The following is a 20,299-nucleotide window of genomic DNA, read 5'->3' on the forward strand; positions in this document are numbered from 1 at the left end:
AACTATAGGTGAATTTTCCATTGAGATTTTGTTTCACGTTGTTATGGACAAATATTTAAAGTATTTTACGGCTGAATAGCCGTGAAATTGTTGTGAACTTGAGTCAGTCCGACTGAGCTGAATTAGCAGAAATATTAAAGTCGCATGCATCAGCGTTTATAAATGGCATACATACCTAATCGTTGGGTCACTACGGGGGAATTAAAAATCCGTCTAATTGACGCCTATAAAACGGTAATGAGGCGCCCGTATAGATTGAGCGTTTAAGAAAAATTACTAGTAAGGGACAAAATACAGGAACTCTTAGCATGCGGCCTTATACGCCCAAGCTGCGGGTCCGATTTTGCTAATTAAAAAAGGATGGTAGTGATCGCTTGTGTATTGACTATCAAGAAGTGAATACTTACTCTCAGATAAATACCATTTGCCCATAATATCAGACCAAATCGATGGCGGTGGCAAGTATTTCTCCAGTCTTGACATGGCGAGCGGTTTCTATTAGATACTAATACATCCCGACTCGATTGAACGCACGCACATCCATTACAACAGATTTACAGTCCCTTGAGTTTGAGGTTGAATATAGGAAGGGAAATAGTGTGACACATGTTGATTTTTTTTTGCGAAATCCACTAGCGGTTAATAAGGGCTCCAATGTTACTAAAGTAACTGAAGTGCGCGTAGAATTACCAGATATTACAGATAACTGGTTACTCGCATAGCAGCATCGAGATTTGGAAATTTCAGATTTAATAACGATGTTACAAAATAACGAACTGAATCATGAAGTCACGTCTTCAACGTATGAATTACAATCTGGCATGTTGTATAGGAAGATACAAAAAAATTGACGATATCGTCCGGAGATACCGCGAGCATTTAGATGGTCGGTGATCGGTCGGAGCTAGCCGCTCGAATGGTCAGGTAGAGCGCGTCATGAGTACGATAAAAGCAATGCTGACAGCGGTTGAGACAAGTGAGCGGTCTTGGCAAGAAGCTTTAAAAGAGGCTATCAATTGCACAGCCAATAAAATAACAAAAACTAGTCCATTAGAATTATTGATTGGCAAAGGGTCTATACCTATGGGAATGATGCCGTTGGTGGAAGAGGAAGAAATTGATACTGTATGTAGTAGAACGAGAGCCTTGCAAAATATAGAATAAAATTCCAAAGATGAAAAGCAACTGTTCAGGCAATTCAGTGGCAGCTTATCTTTGAAACCCAATGTTTACATTTAGTACCTAAGATCATAGAGCTGAGCTTGCATGCTCATATAGCGAAAAAGCTCTCTCCCTCTCTCTTACTCACTCACTCAATAACTCATTATTTTGTAAATCAAACAGCCCAAGAAGGAGCTTGAATAAAATGTGAATTCACTCGCAATCTGGAATCGAAAGCGTTGAGAAGCCCATCTTTGTGTCCGCACTTTAATTTTTATTTGAAACATAATTTGCCGTACCGGCCAGTTCGCAATTGGGCGAACATTTTTGGCGCCCCCGGATGGACATTTGGATCCCCATCGCTGGACATTTGGATCCCCATCGCTGGACATTTGGAGCCATATCGTTGGAGCCATTGGAAGCAGAACGTTGGATACTTTAGTTGGAGTCGATTTCTGGACGCCGGGCAATAAAATCTGGATTTAAAGCCCGCATCGCTGGATTGTTTGGAGTCAACGCTGAAGTGGTTTGAATTGTAATATGCGCCCTTATTATAATAAGTCGCATCAAACAAATAAGGTAAAAATTCTGAAAAATAAAAAATAACTTGCGCATGATTTTCGTATCACGCACACATACACATACATAGTACCGCTAATTTGGAAGCAGCAGCAGACAGAAGAATAAAGTGCATAAAGTACAAGAATTTACCATACGTTTTCTCGACTTTTCGTTGTGCCCAACTTCGTTTTGTGCGGCTGCATTTGTCGGTACAGTCGTGTTAGTTTTCTTGGTCGCCGCTCAGCTAAGCCAGCGCTCATACAGTTGTTTCGCTCATTGCGCTCAATTAATTGGAAGTCACTCAAAAGGTCGAACCGTTTGAGTTGGTTTGTGTAATATAATTCGGAGTGGACTGAGTCTGAGTGAAGCGGGACTCTTTGGTTTGAGTTAGAGTGGAACATTTCGGAAATTACAACATCGTTAAAACTCAATAAATTAATTATCGGAAAATGACTCGAAGACGTGGAGGTTCTGACAGCAATACTTCTGTTGTTGAAGAAGTCGATGCGGAAGGTATTATGAGAAAATTAAAGTCAGTTAAGGCAGATATCAATCGTCTAGCGCAAGCTATTAAAACTAAAAAGATTTCTTCAAACCCTACGCAATTGGATTGTCGGTTGAGTATTTTAGACACGTATATAGATCGAGCTTTCTCTTTACAATTGCAAGTGGAGGATATCGATTCGGAATTATCATCGCGAGCCGAACTCGAAGATTTGTGCGTGGTAACCAAAGCATTTTTGTTGTCTTTAAAAGGCCCAACCCCGCCTAATAATTTAAACGAGTCAGTTTTGAATACAACTACATCGCATCCACGTCACTTGCCGCGAATGCAGTTGCCCAAATTTAGTGGGAAGTATTCTGAATTCAAAAACTTTATTGGATTGTTTTCAAGCATAATTGATTGTGACCCATCGCTAAGCAACGTTGAAAAATTTAATCATCTATTATGTTGTTTAGAAGGCGAAGCTCTCGGTACTGTTAAGGCCTTTCAGGTGACGGATCAGAATTATGCGAAAGCGCTTGATGCACTGAAACAAGTTTATGATAATGAGTGCCTTATTTTCTTCGACGGAATATCTCAACTTTTTGAACTGCAGGCTATACAAAGCCCTTCAGCTAGTGCATTGAGGTCACTAATTGATACCGTATCTGCAATTTATGAGTCCCTATTGTCTGTTGGTGATGAAAAGGTTATTGCAAACGCACTTTTGATTCATATAGTTATGTCGAAGGTTGACGGAAAGACTCGCTCTAGGTGGGAAGAGAATTTAGATTATCAAAAAATTCCGTTGTGGTCGGATTGCGTTAGTGCCCTCAATAAGCGTTTTCAGCATCTATCGGCTGAAGAACCCACTACCGGGCGGTCAAAGGGTCGCAAGGGACAGCAAGAACACAAAGGTAGGCAGTTCGGAAAAACGGCATTGACAGCAGTACAAACAAGCAAAATGCAGGAAGTAAAATGTGTGTTCTGCAAATCTAATGATCAATTTATCACTACATGTCCGTCATTCGCAGCCGCGACTGTCATTACCCGGTTTAAATTTGCCAAGGGATTCCCACTTTGCATAAATTGTTTGTATCGGCATGCAAACTATCTCACTGCGGGGTATGCTCGAAACCCCACCATACATTGTTACATCGATACACTGCTGATGTATCCATACCACAAAACGTAGATTCTGCGGCAAGCCATCTTGGAGTGCTTGCTGCAGAACATCAACGTCCTGTGTTATCAAATCACGCCAGCGTCATTGATGTACAGCAAGTTGTTTTGGCAACTGCAGTTGTACATATAAAAGGTAGCTCTTGTCAGATTCAGCCAGCCAGGGTACTTCTAGATTCAGGTTCCCAGGTTAATTTTATTACGGAGGAAATGGCAAGAGGCTTGCAGTTAAAGCGAATTCGAAAAGAAGTTAATTTGTTGGGAATTGGAAAATCGACCGTATCTGCGCACCAAGTGGTGCAAACTACAATTAGTTCTCGTGTTCATGGCTTTCAAATGGTGTTTGATTTCGTCGTTCTTAAGTCTATTTCCTCCCACCATCCAGAGAAAGGCGTAGATTGTGAATCGCTTAACATTCCTAAAAATCTCCCGCTAGCTGATCCAGGCTTTCATAAGCCTCAAAAAATAGATTTGCTGCTAGGAGCAGACGAATTATTTGATTTGCTAAAAGATGGCCAAATTAAACAGAAAAACACACTCATTTTGCAAAACACTGTTTTTGGTTGGGTGGTGTCAGGGCGTTATAGATCAAAAGATCACCAAAGGACGGAAGTGTGCTCTATGGTAAGCACCGTGAATGAGTCTGGTCCACTGGAAAAACTAGTCAAACGTTTCTGGGAGTTGGAACAAGTTCCAAATGTGTCCGAGGACAAACGGTATACCCCAGAAGAAATGCTTTGTGAGAAAATCTTTCGAGAAACAGTTGTTCGTTTACCTTCAGGTCGATTGCAAGTATCCTTACCTTTCAAATCAAGCCCAACATGTCTCGGATCATCGTTTGAGATGGCAAGAAGGCGGTTTCTATCGCTAGAGAGACGCTTATCCAAAAATCCGAACACACAATTAATGTTTAATCAGTTCATGGAAGAGTATTTGGCTCTTGGGCATATGACTGCAATCGAGGGGTCAATACCGAAAGATCCACATTGTTTTATACCCTACCAATGTGTGGAACGTCCACAAAGCAAATCCACCAAGCTAAGAGTGGTGTTTGATGCATCTTGCAAGACTACTTCGCAAATGTCGCTTAATGACCTTCTGATGGTAGGAGCTACAATACTAGCATGCTTATATTCAACTCTCCTTAGATTTCGCTGTCGCAAATTCGCCCTTGTGGCAGACATAACTAAAATGTACCGTCAAGTGGAGATTGACGAGGCGCAGCGAATTTTCCAGTTAATTGTATGGAGAAGAGATCCTGTAAGCCCCTTAGAAATTTATCGGCTGAATACTGTCACATATGGAACAGCAAGTGCCCCTTTTCTTGCAGTTAGATGCTTAAAATATCTCAGCGACAGTCATTTACAATCACATCCTAGAGGTGCAAGAGCACTTGCCAAAGCTTTTTACGTTGATGATCTGCTCACTGGAGCAGATACAGAAGAAGAAATAGTCATTCTTCGTCGAGAACTCGTTAACATATTGGAACCTGCAGGCTTTGTTCTAACAAAATGGGCTTCGAATTGTGAAACTAATATGTATACCAAATCGAATGCAGAAATGGAGATCTTGAAGACCTCAAAACACTTGGATTAATATGGAATCCGCAGGCAGATGTGTTTAAGTATCGCGTTAGTAAGGTATCTTCTGATCAGTTGGTGACCAAAAGATCAATCTTGTCCTTTATCGCTACTCTCTTTGATCCGTTGGGTTTGTTATGCCCAATTATAACCAAAGCAAAAATATTTCTTCAAGAGGCTTGGCTCTTGAGTCTAAACTGGGATGATCCTGTTCCCAAAGAATTTGAAAATAGGTGGAACATAGTAAAAAATGACTTTGCACTGTTGGAAAAGTTGACTATACCGAGGTTTGACGAAACAAGCAAGCAAGCAGTGTGTCACATTCATGGGTTCGCAGATGCTTCTACACGAGCCTATGGGTGTTGCCTATATGTCAGAGTGGTTGATCCAAGCGGGGTATCTGTGCACTTATTAACAGCAAAATCTAGAGTAGCCCCTTTAAAAACAAAAACTATTCCTAGACTGGAATTATGCGCGGCGCATCTGTTAGCAAACTGTGGGAAGAAGTTCGTAGCATTATTGACTTTCCTGTAGAGAGCGTTGTACTGTGGTCCGATTCGGAAGTAGTTCTTCACTGGATACAAACTCACCCATCCCAGCTTGCTACATTTGTATCGAACAGAATTGCTGATATTCAGGACATTGTGTCATCAGCGGTTTGGCGGCATGTGCCAACAAAAGAAAATCCTGCGGATTTAGTGTCGCGAGGATGCTCTGTGGATGAGCTAAATACCTCGTTTTGGTACAATGGTCCTAGTTTTTTATAGAAAGAAGCGGAATACTGGCCGCAAAACTCGCACTTTCAGCTCTCAAAAACAGAGTCAGAATTAGAATTCTAAAAGTCACGCGTCGCTCTTATCGCGGCCGATGGTGAGCCAAACCCGATTCTCAATATTGTAGAAAGGTCATCTTCTTATCTAAAGGTGGTTCGCATAGTATCCTACATTTATCGATTTATTAACCTTCGAAAAAATGCTACTTGGAATTCAATTTGCCCGTCAGCGGACGAATTGGGAACGGCATTTCTTAAGGTAGTAGAAACGGTTCAACAGAAAGCCTTTGCAGATGAAATTGTGAAGCTGGAGAAATCAGCCAATTTGCGTGCGGGAATTCAAAAGTTAAATCCCTTTGTCTCGGTGGAACAACTTGGGAATTCATCATTCTCCCTGCTGCGGGTAGGTGGTCGTCTACTACATGCCCCCATTGCGCACAACGCTAAATTTCCCTTACTAATGCCAAAGAACTGCAAATTTGTGAATCTATATTTGAGACACTTACATAGAACCAACTGTTATGCGGGACCAAGGTCGTTGGTGGGACTTTTAAGACAATCAACCTGGTTAATAAACGCGCGCCGTGAGTGCAGTGCCATTGTAAGGCAGTGCGTCCATTGCTTTCACTACAAACCAAAACTTCTATCACAGATAATGGGTAATTTACCAAAGGATCGACTACAGGGAAATAGACCCTTTGAAGTAAGCGGAGTCGATCTGTTTGGCCCAGTCAAAGTCTCCCTAGGAATTCGTGGGAAGCAGCCGATAAAGATGTACATAGCAGTGTTCGTCTGTTTTGCATCATAGGCTGTTCATTTGGAAATCGTGAAAGACTTGACATCTAATACATTTATTTTATGCATATCCAGGTTTCTGGGTCGCCGCGGCCCTGTAGTCAAACTTTATTGCGACAATGCTACAAATTTTGTGGGTGCTGCACGAATCCTCAAGGAGCACATGGAACCCTTCGGCACCAACGACCAGAGCATCATGTCGTATGCTGCAGCACACCGATTCACCATCGAATTCATCCGGCCCAGAGCGCCACACATTGGCGGTCTTTGGGAGGCGGCCGTAAAGTCGGCCAAGCACCTTTTGTTGAAGGCTATGGACAAGGCAATTCTCAAGGAGGACGAGCTGCATACGGTCATCGTGGAGGTGGAAGCCGTTCTAAATTCGAGGCCGCTCATCGTGGACAGTGGCAGTCCCAACGAGGGAGAGGTCGTCACACCAGCGCATCTACTCGTAGGCACAACGCTAGCAACGCTGCCACCCGCATCCGCGCAGCAAAAGGCAGACTGCAACCTCACGTACTTGCAGAGATGGCAGCTAGTCTCAGCGATCAAATAGCGATTTTGGAGCGACTGGTCGAGAGACTATCTACTGAGCCTACAGCAGCGGGGAAAATGGACCAAAGGCGTGGACAATCTTCAAGTCGGAACAGTGGTGGCGATTCACGAAGACAACGTTCCCCCCCAATTGTGGATAACAGGCGTAGTCGTAGAGGTCATTCCAGGACATGATGGGAAGGTTCGCGTAGCTGTAGTCAGAACAAAATCTGGCATATACAAGCGGTCTATTCACCTTGCACCTATTCCTATGTGTTGAAGCATGCATGCTGTCAACGCGGCCGATGTTCAGGCAATTCAGTGGCAGCTTATCTTTGAAACCCAATGTTTACATTTAGAACCTAAGATCATAGAGCTGAGCTTACATGCTCATATAGCGAAAAAGCTCTCTCCCTCTCTCTTACTCACTCACTCAAGAACCCATTATTTTGTAAATCAAACAGCCCAAGAAGGAGCTTGAATAAAATGTGAAATCACTCGCAATCTGGAATCGAAAGCGTTGAGAAGCCCATCTTTGTGTCCGCACTTTAATTTTTATTTGAAACATAATTTGCCGTACCGGCCAGTTCGCAATTGGGCGAACAGCAACGATTTGATAAAAATAAAGCTAAGATTGTTAGTTATTCTGGGGGCGACCATGTCCTGCTCAAAAATGAAGAACGGCACCAAACAAAGCTGGATCCGAAGTATAAAGGACCCTTTGTCATAATAGAAAAGCTTGATGGTGACCAATATGTCTTGATATCTCTTAAGTAGCGAACTTATAAGTATGCCCACGAGCAGTTGCGTGCGATGCTTCTTGAGGTGGATGTAGATCAATACGAGAGTTCGCCGGCTGAGGCACTCGTAGGTTGAATCATTTATAAGGCTGCAGCCGGACCAAGTAGTTGTCTGCGCAGGAACTACATGGCGGGGGCTATGAGGGTCCAGAGACCGTGACATAAGAGGTGCGTGTAAGCGTTGCAAGGTGTGCAGCAAGAGCCTGAAAGTGTAAATTGATGAGATGTTGAGTAGGAGTCATGTTACGAGAAAAGAATGAAATCACAGAGTGACATGCCAAAAAAAAAAAAAAAGCAAGAAGAAATTTGAGCAAGGCAAGGAACGCAAATATAATTCAATTAACTAAATAATTTTATGATTTGGATAATACTGATTCAAAATTCAATGTTTGAATGAAATGTCATGTTACCTTGATATGAATGAAACAAATAAATTGAAGTGCTAAGTTTAGACCAAATAGAGAAACAAAAGAGACATGACACGCGAGGACGCGTGAAATGTCAGGAAGGCCGTGTCGTAGATTCGTAAAGCTAGCTATGTTAAATTCGAGTGTAACCGAAATAATGAGCCCGATTTAGAGTAAAGAAGTGTGTAATATTCTGATGAGTTGAGTAAACATCATTTGAGTGTAATTCAATTGAGCATGGCGCCTGGGGTAGTTCAGCTGAGTAGTGTGCGGCGAGAGCATGGTGAAATAAATGAATGGTGTGGTGAGATAGAGAAGAGAGCGATGACAGGTGAATGGCAATTCAATTCAGAACGGACGAGGAACATCACCCAGGCGACTTGCTGTGCGAAACTCGAAAAACTGCAGAATCATGGAGGATGAACCGATGTCTGCGACACCACCTCATAGGTCTCCGATATATATTTCACTTTTCACGCTACTTCTTACATATCAGTAATACAAATACAGAAAAGACAAAAACGGAAAATATACGTAAAAATACGAGCTCACACCGTGCGCCTGGCATTGCTTCGCGGGCGCAAATGCCCCTACTCCTACTTCCGCCTTCGCTCCAGGGTCCTGAGGGTCACGTATGCGGCAAATGAGTCTGCCGCTTCCCACACTCTCTGGTCTTCGAGCATTTTCGGTACCAAAGAGCACGTGTTGCGCGTCTTCCACAATACCAGATCCGCACTTCGGGCACCAATCCTCCATCTCGTGGCAGAAGCGCTTTAAATACTGACGATAGCATCCGTGGCCAATTAGCACCTGGCTCAGGTAGAAGTTAACCTACCCATGGGACCTCTCTACCCATCGCGCTATGTCTCGGATGAGTCTGTGCGTCCAACGGCCGGAAGAGGAGTTCCATTGAGACTTCCAGTTCTCCATGCTCCTCCTTCTGGCGGCAGCCTTAAGCTCGGCTCTAGACGGCAGTGCCCTCCTGCCCTGCATGGTCACGAAGATCTCCTTCCTCTCCCGGATAAGCTCCGCCAGTGGGACTTGCCCTGCGATGACCAATGCTGCGTATTCCTTGATAGTCTGGAACGAGCACGCGATCCTGATGGCGCACAGTCTGTAGGTCGCCTCCACTCCTCGTATGTAGCTTTTGACCGATGCAGCTTCAGCCCAAACTGATGACACATACAGGATCTGCGCGGTCACCACTGATGAAAGGAGTTTCCTTCTATACTGCTTTGGTCCTCTCGTGGAGGAGGATGCTCTCCTGAAGAGCATTCCTACCGTGCCGCTGGCCTTTTAGTGGACGTAATCCAGGTGCTTTTTGAAGGACAGACGAGTATAGTTGAGGACGCCCAGGTACTTGATCGCCCGCTGCGATCGGATCCTCGTCCCTCCAACCAGAACGCTGGCAGTCTCCACCGCTTTGCGGCTCGAGATAAGGACAGCTTCCGTCTTGTGGGCCTCCAACTCCAGACCTGCAACTAGTGTGCCGAGTTGAAGGCATTCCTGATGTCCAGGGTGGCCACAAGGCAGAGGGACTTGCTTCCTCCTTTCCACCTGGTTCCGGCATCCTGCGCCACTTTGACTACCCTCGCAATGGCGTCTAGCGTAGACTTCCCCTTCGTGAAGCCATATTGCTCCGGGGAGAGTCCACCAGCGGCTTCGATGGCTCGGCTCAACCGGGTCGAGATCACCCTCTCGTAGACCTTACCAATAGTGTTCAGCAGAAAGATCGATCTGTAGGACGATGCTTCTCCTGGTGGCTTGCCAGACTTAGGTAGCAGCAGCAGCCGTTGCTTTTTCCATCTTTCGGGGAACGTCCCCTCCAGAAGGCACTTGTTGAACAGACAGTCAGTGGCCAGCAGCGATAGAGTCAGCTTGGTTGCTCTACTCAGAATCGCGTCCGGCCCCGGAGCCTTTTTGGGCTTCAGAATTCTACCTGGAGAACCTCAACTTCCGTGACCCAACGGATTTCGCCCAACTCGGTGCTGGGGCAGATCACGACGTGCCGTCCGCTCGGGAACAGGGTGCAAAATATTCTGTCCAGCGTCATCGGGTCGGTTGGGGCACTGCCACCCGCATTAAGCCTTTTCACTACCATTTTGTAGGCTCCTCCCCAAGGATCCTCATCGGCGGCGTCACACAGCTTGAGGAAGCATTATCAATTGCTGGTCCCGGAAAACCCAAAACATGCACGTCGACCCGGTGATCATCGTCAAGATGGAAAGCGCTCGGGAGATGATCGCACTCCTCAAGCAAATTGGGGCGTACCGGCGCGAGCGTAAATGCCAGCTAACTCTAAAGCTCTTTGGTATCGACTCGGACGCTGCAGTTTATGTCAACGAGCAGCTGACGAGAGATAATTATCTCAGTTTCAAAGAAGCCATGCGTATGAAAAAGCATCGTGTTCTCACAGCTGTTTTCACCCGCCGTGGCTTAGTTCACGTTCGCTGCATGGGCAGAGAGGGCGTAAACTGCATCGCGCACATGAGCGAGCTTTCGACGCTCACTGCCGACCCTCTCTCTTCGTCTCTCACCACCTCTCTCTCTGGCGCTACGATAGAAGCTGGAGATGCTGTCGCTGCTGAACCTAGCTTTCGCTCTTAATCAATTTTATCATTTTTTCTTAGTTAAGTTATCTTTAGAATTTTGTTATCGTTTGTTGTTTGTTTACACTTATATGTTTCTAAATTGCTTTGCAGATATTGAGCTTGCATTCCTAACTTTAGCCAAATCTTCCAGTGCCGGATGAAGTAAGGTGTTCCATAACTGATAGCCTGATAAAAGTTATTAGCAAACGTAAAATCGGGCTCAAAGTTGTTCATCTAAATGCCCAACGTCTATTGCGAAAAATGGATGAATTTCGGTTTCTTTTTATTAATTCTGACGTAGATGTAATTTGTGTGTCTGAGACGTGGTTCTCAATAAATGTTTGTGATGTACTATTGTCGTGTGATGGATATGCTGTGTATCGTTCGGATCGCGTCGGTCATGCAGGAGGGGTAGCTATTTTTGTTAAAACAACTCTTAAATGTACTGTTAAATGTAAACAACCCAGTGATTGTCCATTAGAGTACCTGTTTCTTGATATATGTTGTAAAAATAATAGAAATACGCTGATTGGCTGTATATACCGACCCAACACCACGACTGAATACGAGCCACTACTGACAACAATTGCCGACTTATCTATGGTGTACACAGATGTCATCTTGGCAGGGGACTTTAACAGCAATCTGTTAAAGGAAAGACACCTTTTAGATAATTTTGAGTCCTTGGGTTTTTATCCAGCTAACGACACGACGCCAACGCATTTCAGCAGCACCTGTGATACCCTACTTGACCTATTTTTTATAAATGACCCCAGCAAGATTTTACTTTATGACCAGGTTTCAGTACCAGTTTTTTCTAGACACGACCTAATTTTTCTGACATATGACACGTCCTTAGACTATAAAACAGACTTTTTTGCCTATAGAGACTTTAGGAATATTGACTATACTGGACTTCAATTAGATTTAGGTTTATGTGACTGGGAAACTATTTATCTCCAACCTAACGTTGACATTCAACTCCAAATCCTAAATAGCAATATACAGTACCTGTTTGAGAAATTCGTACCCTTAAAAACCAAAACGCCAAAGCCCAGACAGACCCCCTGGTTTACTATAGAAATTACGAATCTTATACGACAGCGTGATGCATCTTTTAAAAGATGGAAGCGTTATAAAACTAACGAACTCCACAGTCATTACAAGACAGCCTGGGAAGCGGTTACCAAAAAAATAAAATTGGCTAAACGTGACCACTACAAACAAAAATTTGATAACTGTATATCATCAAAACACAGATGGACAGAACTAAAAAAGCTAGGGATCGGAAAGTGCGTACAGAAAACCGAGCTCAACGTTAATGTTGAAGAACTAAATCAACAGTGCACAACAATTAATGTACCTGAAGCAAAACGTAACGTGTACCTGAACAGCGTAGCCCCCTGTGATAATATATTTAACTTTGTGTGTGTTAGCCAATGTGATGTCCTTGATTGTAAACTTAAAGTTAAGTCTAATGCGGAAGGTCTAGACAACATAAATCCTAAATTTCTGAAATTATTGTCTACTGCCCTACGTTACGTATATTTTTAACTCTATTCTTACACAGTCCTCATTCCCAACCGCGTGGAAATTGGCTGAAATACTACCGATTCCTAAACAAAACAATGAGTACAGACCGATCTCCATTTTGCCATTTCTTTCAAAAGTGTTCGAAAACGTACTAGCCGGCCAGATACAAGGTTTTCTGGATAGAAACCTCCTCCTACACAATAAACAATCTGGCTTTCGTAGGAAGAGAAGCTGTTTAACAGCAATAACGGACATCACAGAGGACATCAGACAACAGCTTGACAAAAACCATGTTACAATCTTGACGCTACTTGACCATAGTAAGGCTTTTGACTCCGTGAATCACAATATACTTTGTACCAAGCTAAAAAACCTATTCAACTTTTCGGATACCTCAGTTAGACTGATTGCGTCTTATCTTACTGATAGACTTCAAGCAGTTGTAGCAGGGGCGGTGACCTCCGCCGTAAAAAAACTGACTCGTGGCATTTCTCAGGGATCAGTCCTTGGCTCATTACTGTTTGCAATATATGTCAATGATTTACCAAATGTCCTGTCCGATTGTGAAGTACATTTGTATGCCGATGATGTCCAGATTTATGTCAGTAGTCCTGTTCGTGAAATAAATGTATGTATAAGTACTTGTAACAGAATGTTGTCCTTAGTGCAAACCATTCTGATTCCCACCCTGTTTTATGGTATAGAAATATTTGGGTTTTGCGACACACGGGACACGAGAAAATTAGTCACAGCCTTAAATTCTATTGTTCGTTATGTGTTTAATTTAAATCGTTTTGACCATGTATCACACTTGACTACTAAACTACTTGACTTAAACTTAAACTCCTGGATTAATCTTAGAGCCCTTTCATTTCTCCACAAAATAGTGACAACCCATGAGCCTTCTTACTTGTATAATAAATTAATACGGGCAGCCTCGCAAAGGACTAAAAATTTTATATGCCCTCGAGTCCAAATGCTCAACTCCGAGAGGCAGTTCTTTGTCAACGCTATCCGTCTATGGAACCAATTACCCCATGAACTCAAAACTATTAGGAATGCAACTCAATTTAATTCCAAAGTAAAACTATATTTAAGAAACAACGCATAACAAACAAATAAACAAACAGCAAACTTCATATTAATACGTAATTAAAGATATAAAAATAAATAAAATAAAAAAAAAATAAAAATAAATATAAAAATAAAAATTAAAATAAAAATAAAAATTAAAATAAAAATTAAAATTAAAATTAAAATTAAAATTAAAATTAAAATTAAAATTAAAATTAAAATTAAAATTAAAATTAAAATTAAAATTAAAATTAAAATTAAAATTAAAATTAAAATTAAAATTAAAATTAAAATTAAAATTAAAATTAAAATTAAAATTAAAATTAAAATTAAAATTAAAATTAAAATTAAAATTAAAATTAAAATTAAAATTAAAATTAAAATTAAAATTAAAATTAAAATTAAAATTAAAATTAAAATTAAAATTAAAATTAAAATTAAAATTAAAATTAAAATTAAAATTAAAATTAAAATTAAAATTAAAATTAAAATTAAAATTAAAATTAAAATTAAAATTAAAATTAAAATTAAAATTAAAATTAAAATTAAAATTAAAATTAAAATTAAAATTAAAATTAAAATTAAAATTAAAATTAAAATTAAAATTAAAATTAAAATTAAAATTAAAATTAAAATTAAAATTAAAATTAAAATTAAAATTAAAATTAAAATTAAAATTAAAATTAAAATTAAAATTAAAATTAAAATTAAAATTAAAATTAAAATTAAAATTAAAATTAAAATTAAAATTAAAATTAAAATTAAAATTAAAATTAAAATTAAAATTAAAATTAAAATTAAAATTAAAATTAAAATTAAAATTAAAATTAAAATTAAAATTAAAATTAAAATTAAAATTAAAATTAAAATTAAAATTAAAATTAAAATTAAAATTAAAATTAAAATTAAAATTAAAATTAAAATTAAAATTAAAATTAAAATTAAAATTAAAATTAAAATAAAAATAAAAATTAAAATAAAAATAAAAACAAAAATAAAAATAAAAATAAAAATAAAAATAAAAATAAAAATAAAAATAAAAATAAAAATAAAAATAAAAATAAAAATAAAAATAAAAATAAAAATAAAAATAAAAATAAAAATAAAAATAAAAATAAAAATAAAAATAAAAATAAAAATAAAAATAAAAATAAAAATAAAAATAAAAATAAAAATAAAAATAAAAATAAAAATAAAAATAAAAATAAAAATAAAATAAAAATAAAAATAAAAATAAAAATAAAAATAAAAATAAAAATAAAAATAAAAATAAAAATAAAAATAAAAATAAAAATAAAAATAAAAATAAAAATAAAAATAAAAATAAAAATAAAAATAAAAATAAAATAAAAATAAAAATAAAAATAAAAATAAAAATAAAAATAAAAATAAAAATAAAAATAAAAATAAAAATAAAAATAAAAATAAAAATAAAAATAAAATAAAATAAAAATAACTAAAAAAATAAAAAAAATAACTAAAAATAATAATATAAAATAAAAAAATAAATAATTAGATCATATAATAATTAATGTACTAGGTATTAAGTAGAAATCCTGTCTAATTTTAACTCAAGTGACCAGGGCATTAATAATAAGTATTTTATACTTGTAGCACTGGGCTAATTTTGTCAAAATAAAAATAAATAAATAAATAAATAAATAAATAATGGCAGTCTTCAGTTCCTTCCTAGCAGCCTTGTAGCTATCGTTGCACGTAAGAAGGCGCGGGGGGCCTCTAGCTCGCTGCAACAGCCTTTGGGGCGCGGGTCCGGGATCTTCTCGCTCCACCAAAACACCGATATGTGGTGCTTTCTAAACGGCTTCCTCAGTAGCTTGCTTTGGTTGCAAGCGTCATCCATAGCCACTGCTAGCTTGTCGGCCGTCTCATTGGCTCCATCTGCTTCACCTGCCGTGAAGCCCAGGAGGGCATTTGCAAATTCTTGCGGTCTGAAGGTGTCTTGCCGAAACGCTTTCCTATCCGGGAGTAGGGGCCTATTCGTGCGATGAGTGGTGCCTACCGAACACTCGATAGCTGGTTGCTGGCGGTTAGGCCTCGCTGATCTTCCAGCGGGTGTGGTAAGGTTTCGATAACCGAAACCACCCCTGCCCTGCTAAAGGTGTGCCGGGAGCTTTTCTACTATTTGAGGCTGGACATCTCCTGGCTCCTGCCTTGTGCCTCGTCTCCTTCGTCTGCACAAAGCAGCCTTGTGTCCCGGTTAACCGCAATTAATATAGTATCTGTTCCTGTCCACAGGACCCTTGCAGTGGATCGCAATATGCCCTGGCTCCAGGCATCTGAAACACCAATCCGAACTTCACTACAGTGGAGGACGGTTTTGGCAAAAGAGACGGGAAGGCTTACTACAGCAGATTGGGTTTCAGCGAAGCCGCGGCGCATACTCCGTACTTTTACCCTCTACGCCTCGAAGTTAAATTGCCCCGCGAGGGCGGCGCAGACCTCCTGCATCGTCGCGATCGGGTCGATATTGCGTACCTTCTAGACGATAACCTTCGAGTTGCGTGCACTGACGCTGAATCTCCGAGCACCTTCTCGATGCTCTCCTTCATTGTCATGGCGCTCTCGGCACTACCACCTCCAACAGGAGGTTGCCGTTGTTAGTTCGGCGAACATTTGAGACACGGCATCCCAGGTCCGACATCTGCTTGTTATCTCTCCTGGTCACCATTGCAAGCACCTCGTTATGGGCGAGTGCGGCGCGCTGTCCTTTGCTTCCTCGTAACAACGACCTTCCAGTCGTCTTCGGGGTTTGCCAAGCTCTCAGGCTTCCGCGCGGTCAAATGCTGCTCCGCTGCATCATGAGCAGCCGCTGGCGGGTTCGCACGTGGGCGCCTTTACGCTTTTGTGCTGCGCTAGACGAGTGGGTGGCGGGTTCAGCACTGGTGCGGGTAGTGTTCTGAGCGCATTTCCGGCACAGGCTATTCGCGACGCGACTCTCCTGCCTGTCGCTGACATTAGGTTGCTCGAGAGCAGGGTCTTCACTCTAGCGATCATCACCCTCATCGGCACGGTAATATGTCCCGTCGATTTGTCCATCATTTTTGATGAGACCTCCTGCAGCAGTTTGCCCATCCCCTGGACGCCTTGATCATCTTGGCCGGCGTACTTCTTGGTGAACCAGCCGGGCTGGCAGGGTCCCGTAACCTCTTTGGGGCGGCGCAGAGCCTGAGCTCTGCCCTTCTTCTTGAGTCTCATGCAGCGGTGGCGATCGGGAGAACTTACTACACCTCCTGAACGCTGATGCCTCTTCCGCTGTTAAGCGCAGCTGTAAAAGCTTCCGCTTTAGCGTTGCACAACACTAAGATCAGCTGCGTTTATGTGCCAGAAGAAAATGCCGAGAGAAAAAGGGAGGGGTTTGTTTTTTTTGTGCCTGACCGGCTTGTACCTGTCCAGCTTGTACCTGCCCGGCTTGTGCCTGCCCAGGCCTGCTTGTGTTTAAGTGGAGAAAAGTAGATTCAATTAACTTGGCTTAAAATGTAATGATATTTTTTGTTACAAAACTTGAGGGTGTTACCCTACCCCACCCTTTTACATAGAGAAAGAATACATGTGAAATACAAGTCAGGGTTTATTTTTGTAAATCCTTACATTTCTCAAATGATTTGTTACAAATTGATGATCATCTTTAAATGCGATCAATGCAAATTGAGGACGTTCACGGTTAGTTCAACATTCCACACATGATGTGTTCCATTACTTAGTTTTGGATTAATGTGCGTATTCGAACTATGGAATGCAATTGGAAGACTTTCACCACTTTTTATACCCTTGCAGGGTATTATAATTTCAGTCAGAAGTTTGCAACGCAGTGAAGGAGACGTTTCCGACCCTATAAAGTATATATATTCTTGATCAGCATCAACAGCCGAGTTGATCTAGCCATGTCCGTCTGTCCGTCCTTCTGTCCGTCTGTCCATCTGTCCGTCTGTCTGTTTCTACGCAAACTAGTCTTTCAGTTTAAAAGCTATGTGAATGAAATTTTGCATATAGTCTTCTATATACTCTCACTGATATATATGTCGGAACGGGCCGGATCGGACGACTATATAATATAGCTGCCATACAAATGTTCGATAAATTTGTAGAAAAAAAATATAACTTTGCTTTTTTTCAACATTTTTGCACAATTTTTAAGATATGGCCATTTTATATTGTTTCAGAATTTTGATAAAAATTTTATGAAAATCGGACGACTATATGATATAGCTGCCATAGGAAATTAATAGAAATAAAATAATAGAAGCTATCGTTGTTTTTCAACGCATTTTTATTTACTCTGAGATATGAGCTTTTTTTATTATTCTAGAATTTTGGTATAAATTTCATAAAAATCCGACACTACGGCAGCAAAAAAATCAAAAAAATCCAAAATAATTCGGTTTCCACATTTTCTACATTTGTTTAAAATTTCTGTGCCGAAATCCAAATAGGTTGTGTAAATAAATGCAATAGCCACAGTTCAATTCCAAATAGTTCTCAATTCCTTTTCGTAAGCGGTCAAAATTTGGCCATTTTTCGAGAATTTTTTTTTATAAGAAATAGTCAAGCAATCGTCGTGAAACTTTGGATATAGTTAAAAGTAGAATCAGAGATGACAAAAAAAATTAGTTATAAACAATATTTTACAAAATGGCGGATTTATGGAACATATGCCGTAGCGCCTCGAGCTTTGAGTTGCCGTACTATGGACACGATAGGGGTCGTAATTCCTGTCCGAAACCCGTAAACTAAATTTCTTTGTATTCATTACACCTGTATCTTCTATTTGAACCTAAAAAACCCAAAAAAAATCAAGACAAAAAAATTAAATTTTGATTTAAAGGAAAAAATGCTATTTTCAGGTGATCAGTTTTCACTTCCCACCCTCTTAAAAAATAGTAATACTCAGTTTTATAACAACCATGTAGGTTCAAATAGAAGATAATTTCGTGCTGATCATAATAAAATTTGATTCACTCCGATATGTTACGTAGTTTTTTCTGAATCGTGTCCATAGCATAGGCAGAAATGCAAAAATTAGAAGCTGAGAAAAAGACGTTTAAAGTTTTTGATGTGCCCACGTTAACACTTGTATACTTTGCTTGCATACTTAATTTGAGGCACTTAAAGTTGGAATTCGATGATGAAACTTAAGTAATAGACTATTTTTTAAACAAAAAAAAATTTGCCAAAAAAAATTTTGGTTTACATGTATATCCCCCCTTAACTGTATTCCCGCTCGCATTTATTTACATTTACATATTCAATACAGTCCACTCCATAAGACTACAATCGCTGTCCACATTGACATTTCCCCAAATCGAGAAATTATATCCAAATAATTTCTATACAAGATCTATGGGTTCCAAAATTCCGAAAGTGTTTGTTTAAATGAAAGCCTAAGCCACAGTGAAACTTTCAGTTCCGAATTGCTTTAAATTCCTTTACGTTCGCTGTGTTCCGCTTGCATTTATTTACATTTATATGTGTATATACATACGTACATACGTATGTACATATATTTCCATTACAGTCCACACTACTGATCTACTACTTCCTCAACTTCTGAGTATACATAAATATATTCACATATTTATAACAGAAAGAAAAACTCAAATACAGTCCACTTCACTCCGAAACATATATTTACAACAAATATATAATCCAACATATTTCAATTACTGTCCGCAGCTACTACGATTGTAATTTTATTTAAATACATATATGCACTGCAGCGCCAACTTCACTTGTATATTTAATTTATTTATTCTCCCTTGCTCTATCCTGAGCTTCACTTAATTAAATATACATATGTACATACATACATAATCGTCTGCAAGTCGACGCTCCAATATTTGGCAATTTTTTCCGCCTCTCCTTATCTCCGCTATTTTGTACTTGCATACGACAAGTGCACAAATATACACACCACGTATTGGTTCCGAAATACAGCACCGCTCAATCAAATAAGACCAGACAAATAAAATAATTTTAAATTATTTTATATTAAAATTCCAACTAACCGATTGAAGCTGTCGGGGGCCGTGACAGTACGATTCCAAAAGATTCCCAATAAAAAGAAAGCAGAGTTCGATGGGTTGACTGGATGACGATCCGTTGATCCGTCTTCTTTGAGTTTTATTCCTAAGCCTAGTACTCTGACGAGAAAAACCCGCTGTCTAAATTAGACAGCGGAATCGCTGTTTATTTTGCTACCGAGCTAGTGTGACCAAAAAAATTTGGGAAAAACTTGAAATGCCATGAAAATGTACATTTTATGATGTGCATCAAGTTAGCAGGGCAACTTTGGATTTTCAAAATTTTGATTATACCATAATTTGCCGTTAATTTTCCGTTAATTATTCGTGAAAGAAAAAAATTTGCCGTTCAATTTTTTATCCTTTTTTTTAGATGTCCTGCTAACTTGATATCAAGTTAGCAGGGCAACTCCTGCAAACTTAAACATTTCCAATTTTTTTTTTCTCATAATTTGCCGTTAAGGGGGTCTTCTCATTGGGCAACTTTTTTTTGTCGATTTTTTTTTTTTTGCGTTTATTTATAGCTTGGGATGGTGTGTATATGTCCCCAAAAGGATTTTTAGAAATTCGAAATACTTTAGAAGATACAGCCTTTTTTGTGAAGCAAGATCTATGCAAAATGAGCTTTTTTCAAACTTCAAACGCGTTTATCTCGAAACCACGTTTTTCGAACTGGCGGCCATGATATCTCCAGTTCAACTGAACTGATTTTCATGAAACAAAGTGGAATCGACGCAGAATTGTCACCGTTTTCGGCTGACGGAACAGATTTTAAAAAAAATTTTTT

The 20,299-nt window shown here is 39.6% G+C and overlaps 2 protein-coding genes across 2 annotated transcripts; one reads left to right on the plus strand and one right to left on the minus strand.

The window, feature by feature from the left end:
• Nucleotides 1–6,512: 6,512 nt before the first annotated feature.
• On the plus strand, nt 6,513–7,091 carry LOC121502198 (uncharacterized). Its single transcript, XM_070288514.1, has 2 exons — nt 6,513–6,526; nt 6,611–7,091. Exons 1-2 carry the CDS (start codon nt 6,513–6,515, stop codon nt 7,089–7,091), a joined length of 495 nt encoding a protein of 164 aa, XP_070144615.1.
• Nucleotides 7,092–7,130: 39 nt separating this feature from the next.
• On the minus strand, nt 7,131–9,551 carry LOC138929202 (uncharacterized). Its single transcript, XM_070288515.1, has 2 exons — nt 9,112–9,551; nt 7,131–7,281 (listed from the first exon to the last, which is right to left on the minus strand). The coding sequence occupies exons 1-2, from the start codon at nt 9,549–9,551 to the stop codon at nt 7,131–7,133; spliced, it is 591 nt and encodes a 196-aa protein (XP_070144616.1).
• Nucleotides 9,552–20,299: the final 10,748 nt, after the last annotated feature.

Source organism: Drosophila kikkawai, chromosome X (genome assembly GCF_030179895.1).
Source record: "Drosophila kikkawai strain 14028-0561.14 chromosome X, DkikHiC1v2, whole genome shotgun sequence".
NCBI classification, from domain to species: domain Eukaryota; kingdom Metazoa; phylum Arthropoda; class Insecta; order Diptera; family Drosophilidae; genus Drosophila; species Drosophila kikkawai.